Genomic DNA, 13,487 nt, shown 5'->3' on the forward strand with positions numbered 1-13,487 from the left:
ATCAAGGTCTGGAAGCTTTATTTTCCTAAAATGAAGCTTCTGAACCTTGTTCAGTAATAAAGATGCAGCCTAACCATTCCTTATACAATGGGGCAATCATCTCCTTATCCCCGATGCCAAAATTCCTGTAAATCATTGATTCTATCAGCTGTCTAAGCAGCATATCTACACCACTCAGAAAACTTCATGAAATTACCCCATGCCTTTTCTTTCTCCACTACCTTGAATGTGGTGCCACCCATTTGTTATGTTAGTCTGGAATTACTGCTCCCCATATGCAATAAGTAACTTGCATTTTTCAATGTTAAACCTCAACTACTACTTCTCAGTCCATCTTGCTAATTTTTCTAGGTCTTGTTCCAGCATCATCATAGTGATTAGTGTCACTAGCCAACCTTTGTATTATCTGTAACTTTTGACATTAAACTCCATGCCTTCATCAATATCGTTAATAAATATTGAAAACAACAGTTGGTTGGTTTTGTTTTTATTGGTGCATTAGCTACTGAGGCTATAATGCGCCAAGACCAGGTCGTATATAAAAAAATTTTAAACTTTCAGTGACCTACTTAGTTAGGTCACTATGTCAAGATGTATAACATATGTATAAAAGAAAAATGTAAATTTTATATAAGAGCAAAAATGTTTGACTTTAAAAAGGTAAAAACAGCAGACACATGGTATTGAAAACAACAATGAGCCAAGCAGTGAACCCTGAGGAACTCAACTAATAACAATAGTCCAAGAAGAGCAAAGCCCATTGTTAACCATTCTCAATCTTCTCCCACTCAACTATCCCTTTATCCAAAGCAGTAATTTGCTTTAATGCCACACTATCCAATATGTACAGCAATCTTATGTGGAACAGTACATAAAAAGCTTTTCTAAAATCTACATACAGTGAAACTTCCCTTTAACGGACAGCCATGGGGAACGAAAATGTGTCCGTTAGAGAGAAGTGTCCGCTAACAAGAAGTCTGAGGGAGAAAAAAAAAAAAAGAAAGAAAGAAAAATCATTAGAAGTTTAATGTAAAATTAAATTAAAATATATACAGATTTTGAACAATATTTTTGTAAATAATATACATACAATTGTGCTATGCATATTATGACTTTATCTTAAGAAAAATACATATAGTAATCACTTATTTTCTTCTGCACCTTCTTCCGGCTGATAATTTTGTTTTCAACATTTGTTTGGAGTGAAGAAACCATCGAAAGTCCTTCGGTATCTTCTTCAGCGGCGAAAAACATTTTTAAACGATTGATTTGTATGAGCGCTTCTTCTATTTTCATCGGTGGTTCGTCGTTAATATGTTCTTCAACAGAATGACCTCCTTCCATTTCTTCATCCTCATGAGGAACTTCTTGAAAAATATCGATGATAATGTCGTTGATATCTATAGCACCATCTTCTGTAGTGAGGTTCGAGTCAATATCTTTGTAGCCAGGGTCACTTGTAGCTGAAGTGTCGAACATTATCAATAGATGTTGAAGTTCTTGTTCTTCTTGGTGCTCCACATTGCTGTTCACAACTTCAATTTTTGCGTTTGAGAAGCCAGACTTTACAAAACAGTTCACGGCAGTTTGGTTTCTAATTGCATTCACTGAAGAGGAAATCCATTGAATCGCATCTAGGATGCTGATTTTCTTTGCAAGGTCACTCGCACATGTTACATCGTTCATGTTTGCAATGTCTTAAAACACGTTTTCTGTAGTGAAGTTTAAAATTTTTTATTATCCCTTGATCCAAGGGCTGACACTCTGCAGATGTGTTTGGTGGCAGAAAAACGATTTGAATGTTGGATAATTCAATGTGTGGGTGAGATGCAGCATTATCCATGAAAAGAATAATTTTTCTGTTTTGACGAATCATGTTTTGGTTAAAGTGACTTATCCATTCGCTCATGATATCTCGTGTCATCCACGCTTTTTTATTAGACTTCCAGTCAACATTCAAAAGATTCAACTTTATGCCCTTGAAACAACAAGGATTTTGTGGTTTTCCTATAACAAGAGGTTGTTCAAAGTCTCCCAGCATATTTGTACACAATAGTACAGTCAAGCGTTCCTTAGAAATTTTTTCGCCCTGGCACTATTCGTTTTTTAGACTCATTGTTTTTTTCAGGAAGAGCTTTAAAAAACAACCGTTTCGTCACAGTTGTAAATATCCTTAGCTTCAAAATCACGATAAATCTTCCAATTTGACGGTCCACTCTGTTACAACCCCAGTATCAACAGATCCACCTTCACCACTTACAGTTTTCCAAGAAATTTTATACCAAGTTTTGAACTTGTCTAGCCATCCCACAGAAGCTTTGAACTCATTTACTCCCATAGATTTCGCAACCTCCAAAGCCTTTTCCCTAATAATAGGCCCATTAATGGGAATTTTTTAGCACGTTCGCGACAAAACCACTCATACGTAACATTGTCAAATTTGAAGTCCAACAGTTTTCGGGAATGATTTTTGAACCTGATCATTTCCGTGTTGCCAAAATTGTTTGAGCAGTTCATTTTTTTTCTTTAGGATGTCGCTTACCTGCGTTTTCCTGATTTTGAATTTTGCAGTAAGATTGCGAACACTATTTTTTTGCTGATCATACGCATTAATGAGTTCGACTTTATCTTTTAAAGTTAAATGTTTACGAGAAGACATTGTGCGCTTCACACGACACTGAACAAAACTGAAAACTGAAACTGAAAAGACGAAAGGCCGACAAAATTCCCCCCCCCCCATGCACACACCGAATTCATCAGAAGTTTTATACGTGCCTTAAAATTCTTGTTTGTTTGTTATTTGGTTTTTAGGAGCATTAGCAACTAAGGCCATATTGCTCTGGGATATGCGGTGGTCACTCCCTGACCTTTCCGCATCCTCCGTATTTGGTGGTGACGGGCTCGAACCCCGGTCTAATCAAGAAGCGTGTGCTACGCACTGCTGCTCCTTCCCACCTGGCTACAGAGGCGCTTAAAATTCTTGAAAAAGGGTTTACAACTGCGACGTAAATCTTGATAAAATTCAGAGAATCGAAAATAGAAAATAAACACGATTGAGGCAATACGTGGAAGAAAAGTTCCTAGAAAAAGGGCAGTGAGCTCGCCCACTGTCCGTTATTGGGAGATCAAATTAAGTGCTAATCTAAACGAAACAGTGCAGATTGCCTGTCCGCATCCGTTACAGAGAATGTCCGCTAGACAGAAGCTGCAAACACGTTAAAACCAATAGAGGTGAGTTGTGGAATTTGAAAATGTCCGTTGTAGAGAGGTGTCCGTTAGGAGAAGTTTCACTGTATATGATTTCAAGATTATTTTTTGCATCTAGTTCTTTTGTTGTTATGTCATAGTATCCAATGGGAGTGGTAAGCTAAGGTTACCCCTTAATAAATCCATATTGTTATTGCAAATTATATAAAGGTCGGCAGGATGATTAATGACAGTAATTAGTGCAAACTACTGCACTAATTACTGCAAGAGATAAATAAATTAGGAAAATGGACTAATAAACGGCAGTTGAAGTTTAACATTGATAAATGCAAGGTACTCCCATATGGGTAGCAGTAATCTTGGATTAATGTACCAGTCAGGGTAGCAGAAAATGAAAAAACACCTGTGGGTAATTGTGCATTCAGATATGAAGTTCTCTAAGCAACACAGACAGGCTGCCAGGACAGCTTGTGGGATTTTGTCAGTGATATAAAAGAATCTTTGCTAGCAGGATAAGGTAGTAATTATCGCTTTGTCCAAGGCCAATCTTGAGTATTGTATACAGATCTGGAGGCCTCACTTTAGGAAGTGATGTAGGTCTACTGTAATGGGTACAGCTAAAGGCAGCCAGATTGGTGAAGGGAACAAAAGTTGCTCTTTGCTGTTACCTAGAAAGGCTTCAGTTCTACATATTGCCGCATCTGGAAAATAGACACCTGTGGGGTGATCCGATTGAGGTGTTAAAGGCCCTGAATGGATTGAGTAAGCTGAATGTAAATGGTATTCTTCCTCTTGACATGGAGGAGCATAAGTTGAGGAAGGATGGTTGTAGGATAGATGTACAGAAGTTTGCATTCAGCCAGTGGATGGGTTGATTGTAGGAACAAGCTGCCATCTATTTTGTGGAAATGGGTAGTTTGAATAAATTAAAGGAGAACCAGACAAATTATGGGAGGGGATGGACAGGTTATGTGGGGAAGGTTTTTTTTTTCGGGTGGTATATATATATATATATATATATATATATATATATATATATATATATATATCTGATAATTAAAATAAATATGATATTTAAATAAAATCATCAGCCAGTAGTACAGCAATAATGCAGAGCGAAATGAAACGCAAAATAATATAAATAAACAAACAGGGAAGGGAAAGTAGAGATAATAGGACAAAAAGGTAGTCGATAATCCCCTATATAATTTAGTCAATTAAGTCATTAAACCCAATTAATAAAAAACGATATAAATTTAAATAATGCCAATTATGGCATTATTTAAATATAATTGGCATTATTTAAATTTATATCGTTTTTTATTAATTGGGTTTAATGACTTAATTGACTAAATTATATAGGGGATTATCGACTACCTTTTTGTCCTATTATCTCTACTTTCCCTTCCCTGTTTGTTTATTTATATTATTTTGCGTTTCATTTCGCTCTGCATTATTGCCGTACTACTGGCTGATGATTTTATTTAAATATCATATTTATTTTAATTATCAGATATAATTAGGCATCATGTGGAGGATGTGCATTTGCTGCCTCTAATGATAGCTACATAGCCATATTTATTTATTTTTATTACTTTTACCTAACTTTTACCTCACATTATATATATATATATATATATATATATATATATATATATATTTTTTTTTTTTTTCTGATGCTTTATAAACTTGCTTTCTTGCATCATATACTACTAATAATAATAATAAAGATAGCATTAAATTTTTGAACTGACACAGGAATCAAGTTTTCATGCACTTAACTTCAGAGGCGCCTCCATAGCCAGGTGGGCAGGAGCAGCAGTGCGTAGCACACGCTTCTTGATTAGACTAGGGTTAGAGCCCATGACCACCAAATACGGATGATGCGGAAAGGTCAGGGAATTACCACCGCATATCCCCGGAGCAGTATAGCCTTAGTTGCTAATGCTCCTAAAAGCCAAATAACAACAACTTAACTTCAAGGTTAAGTAAAGCATATTTCTTTGTTATGCATAGGAAAAGAGAAATGTGTGTTCCCTTAAACACATGCAGAATTTTAATTGATCACAGATTCAGTGTGAAGAAATAATTTATATCACTTAAAGATATTTGAAAAATATGTATAAAATGACTTGTGAATGGACAGAACAATTCAAAAATTTAAATTTGTGAAATGGAAGTGTATAAGTTTGTGGGTTATTTATTCAATAATACAGAATTTAAAGTTCTATATTATTGATATAGAATTTATAACTGATAAAAACTTATTATTTAATTTTTCTTTGCTTAAAAATTTCTTCTCCTTATGAGATGATTATCCCATTGTATAAAGGCAGTGGTCAAGCCAAATCTTGAGCACATACAGGTCTGGAGGCTTCATTATAGGAAGGATGTAGGGCTGCTGGAGCAGGTGCAGAGAAGGACAATGAGATTAGTGTGGGAAACAAAGGGTGTGCTCTTACCAAGAAAGGCTTCAGTTCTCCAAATTGCAACATCTGGAGACTAGGCACCTGCAATGTGATCTGAATGATATGTTCAAGGCTTTAAATGGGTGCAAGCTCAATGCTGATGGGATTCTTCCTGTTCCTCGGACTGTACATGGGGTCGGGCATAAATTCAAGTTGAGGAAAGATGGTTGCAGAAACGTTCCTTTAGCCAGAAGGTAGTTGATTTGGAACAAAGTTTCATCTGCTATTGTGAATGTTGGTAGTTTGAATAAATTCAAGGAAGAACTAGACAAACTGTTGGAGGGGACCAACAACGATGTGGGAGGTTTTTTTGTTTTTTTTTGACTGACGCTGCTTTCTTGCATGATTTCCTGCTATTAATACTAATATGATGAAAGGAAAAGAAAAATTTTATAAAAATATTTATATTTAAAACAAAATTGAATAAAGAGCATGTAGGGCATAAATAATACAAATTTTTAATAATTAACTTTTAATTAATATTAAATTAATAATAATAAATTTCATCACACGTAGATTGGTCTAATCATAATTTTTTTTTTGTAGAAATCTGAAATTTTCCATTGAGAAGTTCCTGTATTGTATTGCCACTTCATTCTTCATGCTTCAAATGTTTCCATTTGTATTTAATTTATTATTTTTTTTTGAATGATTTCATTTCTTTTAAAAAGTCATTGTAAAAAGAACTGATAGTGGATATCTAAAATAATCTAAAATTATGCTATCCTCAAAAGTTTATTTCTTAATGAAATAAGAAAAACATGCAATAATAAAAGAGACTTACTTGTGCAGCAATTCCAATTCTTCCTTCATTCAGTATTCCAATGGCATATTTATACCCATGACCAAATGTTCCTAAGAGGTTGTTTTCTGAAATCTATAGGAGAACCAAATAATGAATTGAAAAAAGGAAGGGCATCAAAGCCATGTTTTCAATTGCACATTCTACTTATTTTAATCAAAAAATATGAACTCACTACTTTTCATATTTTTTAGATTAAAATATGAAAAAAGTAGCAATTACATAGTCATATGTCCCATTGCCACTAACCTTAGGTGGTTTAAGTGTTGCGTAGGAGGCTGCACTGGTATCATTTGCAAGAGTCATTTTAGACAGTGAAATTTGTTATGGTCAGAGGTGTAGAAAAAAGGTTCCAGAGTGGCATTAAAATGCTTTCCAGCAGAAAAATTACACTATATATGTGTATGAATGTAGATACGGTGGCAGACAAAAAAAAACTACATCACTTGTGAATTTTGCAAATAATGTTTTCCACTGTGGGTTGCAGAAATGTTCAAAATGCATTTGTTAGATGGGATATATATATATCTCCGTGAATGAAATCCAATAAAAAGACTCCATCTGATATACCTAATTGCAATAAATATCATCAATTTCCCAAACGGTAAAATGCGTAATTAATGGAAATATGAGAAATCATGCAAATGGCAATCATGACAACAAAATGTATATTTTATTGCATTTACGTATACAAACTGAAACAACAAGTGAACGTAATAGTATTACGTACTGTAAATCATCAAAATAAGTCCTCAATATTTTGTTGTTCCTCCTCGAGCTGAAATTACAGCCTTGCAACGATCTGGCATATAGTTAATCAACTTCTGGATATACGGTTGCCCAATTTCGTGGTACCACACCTTTACAATTTCTTCTGAGCAATTTTAGACAACATTATGTACCAGAAATTTCAATAGGGACTGTTGCTGGGCCAGTCCAACACTGTAATGCCAGCATTTCCAAGGTATGACTGCACCTTAAAGGAGAAAAACAAGGGAAAACATTGGTGTAAATATGTTTTAAACCTTGTGAGAAAAGAAGACAAACTCATCATTAAAATCTAAATAGCATAAAAAATTACCAATTCTGCTGTGTGGCAAGGTGCTGAGTCCTGTTGAAAAATGCAGTTTTGAACATCTGTGTGGTTATCCCTATCGGCCAAGAAGGCTTCTTCTTGGGCCGATAGGCATGCACACAACATTGTGAAAACAATATTTGGATAGTTCATGCACTTGTTTCAACACCAGAGGCCATCTCAAAGTCCAGTTTTAGATCAGGAGCACTAGTGATTACAAAGGCATAACCATTTCAAATATCGATCTTGGGAATGTGTAGTCACTCTCTTACAGTGTGATCCAGGTCTTCTCTTCACATCTCTGGTTCCACACTTTAATTTCAGCACCTGGAATACTGTTGACTGGTGGCAGCCTATTTTATCAGCGATAGCACACGTAGAAAGCCTTTCCTGGGACAGAGCAGCAGCTACACTTTTTTTTTCTTGGTGTCAACTGAACATATGGAGCCATGCTTACACCTCCGCAAAACAGGATACTAATGAGCATGTATACCCTTCCAATGCCATATTTATAGAAATGGCTGATGCAATACCTTGCAATTACTGTATGATGCAATATCTTTGCTTTGCAACAAACAAAATGACTGTAATCAAACAATATCTTATACGTTTCACTACAAATGGTACTTTTTTTTTAAGGTGATGCAGTTTTTTGTGCGTTGCACTATATATATATATATATAGCCTACTAAGTACATACATAGTATATACTTAGTAGAGTATTATTGTTTCCGATATCATTGTATTATTATTGATACCATAGTTAGCACTCTACTGATGATGAGTACCATAAAACTTTATTATTATGATTTTATTATCACTAAGAAGCATTTAGAGTATCCACTTTGAATACTTCAATACATGGGTGACCCCCGCCCACCTTTGAGCCATGAATTCATTGCCTATGAAACTATAAATATTTCATAGGTCACTCTAGTAAATAATCCTAACTTAAGTGACGATTCTTTTCTATGCCCCAATGCAAGATGCCCAACATGAGAGGCAGCTGTATAAGCTAGAATATGTTGGGATCACAAAATAGCTGCAGGGTTATGATGAAAGTTTAGAGTTTGAAGCAGGGTACCTTAAACATCAATGCTGGATCTGTTTTTTCTGATTTTCTTAAAAATGACATTAACAAAGGGATACAGTGCATGGGATGTGATGGAGAGTGATTAATAAACCAGTACTTCTTCAGGATGACAAGCAGTACTTCTTCAGGATGACTTGGATAGGCTTTGAAGAGTCAAAGGGGGCTGCTATGTTTTCATGATGCCAAATGCAATGTCTTCCACTTGAAAAATAACAACTCCAAAATAACTTCTACATCTGGAGGAGTTGAATGAAACTTCAGCTCCTCCAAATGTATAAGTTACCGTGGAATTTTCAAGCAACATAGGTGGTAAGAGGACTTGATGGTGTCCCATCGATGATTTATTGAACATTTATTTGTAGGGACAGGGAGGTCAAAATCCTGCCTACATAAGATAACTGTGACCATGCACTTGGAATACCATATTCCAAAAAAGAGACTGAGCTTCTTGAAAAGATCCAAAGACAAGCCACCTGCCTGACAAGATCTAAAAAAATTGTACAAATATGGGAAAAGACTTCATATAAGTATTCTAGATAGCTTGTTTATTACATACCTTAGAGGGGATCTGAATGAGGTCTATAATGCTCGGGGTGGGGGGTATTACAATGAATGAAGATGAAATTTTGATGGTTATAAATAATAATAGAACTAAGAGGGCCATAAATTTAAATTATGGAAGGAGAGGTATAGACTGGATTGTAGGAAGTTTTCTTTTAGCCAATGAGTTGTTTAATTACTGTAATAAGTTACCTTCATGGGTAGCTGAGGCTAATAGTTAGGGAGAGGAACTCAGAGTGGCAAGATTTACAAATAAAGATACAATTTACAGCATTCATCTTGCATGGACCGTTAAAATTGTCAGATGTTAAGAATTGGGCACATTGGATAGAATTTTTCTCAGTATGGGCTGTGCTTTTTAATAAGAGAGACACTGTTTTTACAGGGGTCCTTGCATCCCTTCTATTCAATACAATTAAATAGAAGGGGTGCAAGGATATTTGCTGATGCTATTGAGGCAGGGTTAGATGGATTGAAAAACTGCTAGCTTGGGAGATACAAGACAAAGAGTTTAACAACAGGTGCAGGCAGAGATTAAAATGATTCTTGCACTGCTTCTATTGGAATGTGCAGCAGCTTTCCAAGCTGCTGCACATTCCAATAGAAGGTGTCACGGATTTCAAACACTGCTCTCAGTCATCATGGAACAAGAAAATAGTTCTGCTGAGTTAAGGTTCTGCTGGGATAAACATAAAAAAGGCACCCAGGGTGGATGGCATCTATCCAGTTATATTAAAGGAGGCAGCAAAGGAAGTAAGCAAACCCTTAGTCATAATTATGAAAGCTTCTTTTGCTCAGGGGAGGTACCCATAGACTGGAGATGTGCAAATGTGACCCCAATTTACAAAGGAGGATCAAAGGCTGACACAAGTTATTATAGACCTGTGAGTTTAACTTCTGTTCCAGGAAAATTAATGGAGGCACTGGTCAAAGCAGCACTGCAGGATCATCTAGACAAGACTTTAGTTATAGCTTGGGCACAGCATGGTTTTGTTAAGGGAAAGTCTTGCATGACCAATTTGATTGGATACTATGATATGGTCACAAAAGAACTGGATGTAGGGAATAACTTTGATATCATATATTTGGATCTTAGAAAGGCTTTTGATACTGTTGCACATGGAAGACTGCTGCACAAATTGGGGCAGTGTGGCATTGGAGGCAAATTGCTGCTACGGATAAAGGGATGGTTTAGGGGGAGAAGACAGAGTGGTAATCAATTGACACTGCTCATCATGGACTAATGTTATTAGTGGAGTTCCTCAGGGTTCAGTGTTGGGTCCATTGTTGTTTTCTGTATTTATATGTGATATTGATGATGGTATATCAAGCTTAATGTCCAAGTTTGCAGATGATACAAAGTTGGCAGGGTTGTTAAGGACACTACTGACACTATGCTGCTGAAGCAGGATCTGGAAAGGTTGAGCAGATGGGCTGAGAGGTGACAAATGAAGTTTGACAAATGTAAAATACTACATATGGGAAACAGTAACCCCAGAGCAATGTATCAACTCTGTGTTACTACACTGACAGTGATAGAGAATGAAAAGGACCTGGGGGTAATTGTGCAGGCAGATATGAAGTTCTCTGAGCAGTGCAGACAGGCTGCAAGAGTAGCTCGTGGTGCCTTGTCAGTGATATACAGGAATTTTTCTATTTTTCTAGCAGGGATAAGGAGGTGATTATTCCCTTGTATAAGGCAATGGTCAGGCCACACCTTGAGTACTGTATACAGGTCTGGAAGCCTCATTTCAAGAAGGATATAGAGCTGCTGGAACGAGTATAGAGAAGGGCAACAAGATTAGTAAATGGAACAAAGGGTTGCTCTTATGAAGAAAGGCTTAAGTTTCGTAAATTACAGTGTCTGAAGACTAGGCACCGGCGAGGTGATCCGATAGAGGTGTATAAAGCCTTGAATGGTTTGATCATGCTCAATGCTGATGGGATTCTTCCTCTTGCTCAGAATAATCGCCTGAGGGGGCATAAATTCAAATTGAGGAAAGACAGGTGTAGGATAGATGTGTGGAAATTTGCCTTTAGCCAGCGGGTAGTTGGTTGGTGGAACAGACCTCCATCCCTTGTTGTGGAAGTTGATAGCCTAAATAAATTTAAGGCTCAGCTGGGCAGGTATTTCGAATGAACGGAGGAGTGAAATGGGAGTGGTTTTTTTTTTTTTTTTTCAGCTGATGTTGCATAAGCTTGCTTTCTTGCATCATATGCCTCTACTAATGCTAAGGTAACTAAGGGTAAGAAAGCAGGTATATATACTTGCATGTACACTAACGTAAGAGCATAGTAAATAAATTTTATGAATTTGAAGTACTGATTACATCATCAAATGTAGATATTGTAGGGAAATCGGAAACATGGTGTGATTCAGACATAAGGGATGCAGATTTAAACGTGGGGAGTAAAATGTGTACAAAAAGGACAGACAGGACAGATGAGATTTATTTCAGCTTTTATGGTGCATAAGCAACTAAGACCGTGATGTGCCAAGTCCAACAGGCCAGGAGGAAGAGAGGAGTTATATACACTTAGTTAAGAAGCATATTAAATCTAAGGCAGTGCATCCAGTCAATGAGTGGCTGGTGCAACAATGAATCAGTTTGGTGACATAAGCACTGAGAAAATGAAAATAAGAGGAGTGTATTATAGGCTTAATGACTGTGATGAGTATACCAAGCAGCTATAGAGAGAAATTGAGTTGGCCAGTAAATCAGAACATCTTATAATGAATAAGATGTTCTGATTTACAGTCATCAATAGTTCTTATTGAATGGCTGTTTTCTATAACAGAATGTTAGAGGGGCAAGAAAAGACAGCAATGCTCTTGATTCGATTATCAGCAGCAATTCTTTATGCATTAAGAATCCGTAGGTAAAAGACCCATTGGGTAGGAGTGATCACTGTGTACTGATATGGGATTTACTTAAAAACATTAGCATTAGGCACATGATGCTAGAAAGCGAGCTTATATATGGAATTCGCCAAAAAAAAAGCTAATTTCACCCATCCACTCGCTCCAAATGTTTGTCTAGTTCTGCCTTGAATCTATTTAAGCTATCAACTTCTACAACGACAGATGGGAGTTTGTTCCAGCAATCAACTACACGCTGGCTGAACACAAACTTCCACACATCTATCCTACAACTGTCTTTCCTCAATTTGAATTTATGCCCTCTCAGGCAATTATTCCGAGCAAGAGGAAGAAACCCATCAGCATTGAGCATGCTCAACCCAATTCGAGGCTTTATACACCTCTATCGGATCACCTCGGCGGTGCCTAGTCTCCAGACACTGTAATTTACAAAACTTAAGCCTTTCTTCATAAGTGCAACCCTTTGTTTCATTTCACTAATCTTGTTGCCCTTCTCTGAACTTGCTCCGGCAGCTTCTTAAAATGAGGCCTCCAGACCTGTATACAGTACTCAAGATGTGGCCTGACCATTGTCTTATACAAGGGGATAATCACCTCCTTATCCCTGTTAGAAAAATTCCTGTAATATCATTGACAAGACACCATGAGCTACTCTTGCAAACCGTCTGCACTACTCAGAAAACTTCATATCTGCCTGCACAATTACCCCCAGGTCCTTTTCATTCTCTACCACTGCTATTGTAGTACCTCCACAAATCAAAATTAACACAACCACTATAAAAATGGCAACAGAACTAAAATATCTTGGAGTGGTCTTTGATTCAAAAATAACTTTTTACCCCCATTTGATCTACTTCGCGAAGAAAGTGAGAAATTATGCAGGCATGATTGTCAGGATCAGTCGAGCAGACTGGGGACTCAAAAGAAAGACCGTGCAATGGCAATGATATACCGTGCAATGTTCTTACCTACTTTCACCTATGGAGCCAGTGCATGGTTCACCCTCTCGGCCATAGTAAGAAATAGGAATAAATTAGAATCAATACAAAGGACAATACTACTCACTATTACCAGAGCATGTCACACAGTAAGCACACCTGCACTACAGTTGCTGGCCAGAGCTCTCCCACTTTACCTGGAAGTAGCCAAAAAGGGCTTATATTATAGATTTAAAAAGGGCATACCCCCAGAATTTCTGGAGAAGCCCTTAATAAACCAACACCTTCAATGATGAAAAAAAATGAATAGCCACAAAGCTCCATGAGCTATGGCAAACAAAGTGGGAGCAGGAAACCAGAGGTCTGGTTACCAAACGGTTTCTGCCATGGGTGTCAATGGTTAGCCCAAAACCACCTAAGTGGTATGCCCCTGGACTTTTTACAACATTTATATTGACAGGT

General features: G+C 36.9%; 1 protein-coding gene across 1 annotated transcript in view; it reads right to left on the reverse strand.

The window, feature by feature from the left end:
* Positions 1-13,487, reverse strand: part of LOC150085642 (short/branched chain specific acyl-CoA dehydrogenase, mitochondrial) — a 133,830-nt gene that overhangs the window by 41,635 nt on the left and 78,708 nt on the right. Inside the window, exon 8 of the mRNA XM_090373407.1 lies at positions 6,460-6,552. Within this exon, the coding sequence (XP_090229533.1) occupies positions 6,460-6,552 (93 nt within the window). The remainder of the gene's footprint in view (positions 1-6,459; positions 6,553-13,487) is intronic.

The sequence above is a fragment of the Mastigoproctus giganteus genome, chromosome 5, assembly GCF_048544385.1.
Source record: "Mastigoproctus giganteus isolate SK-2022 chromosome 5, ASM4854438v1, whole genome shotgun sequence".
In the NCBI taxonomy this organism is placed as follows: domain Eukaryota; kingdom Metazoa; phylum Arthropoda; class Arachnida; order Uropygi; family Thelyphonidae; genus Mastigoproctus; species Mastigoproctus giganteus.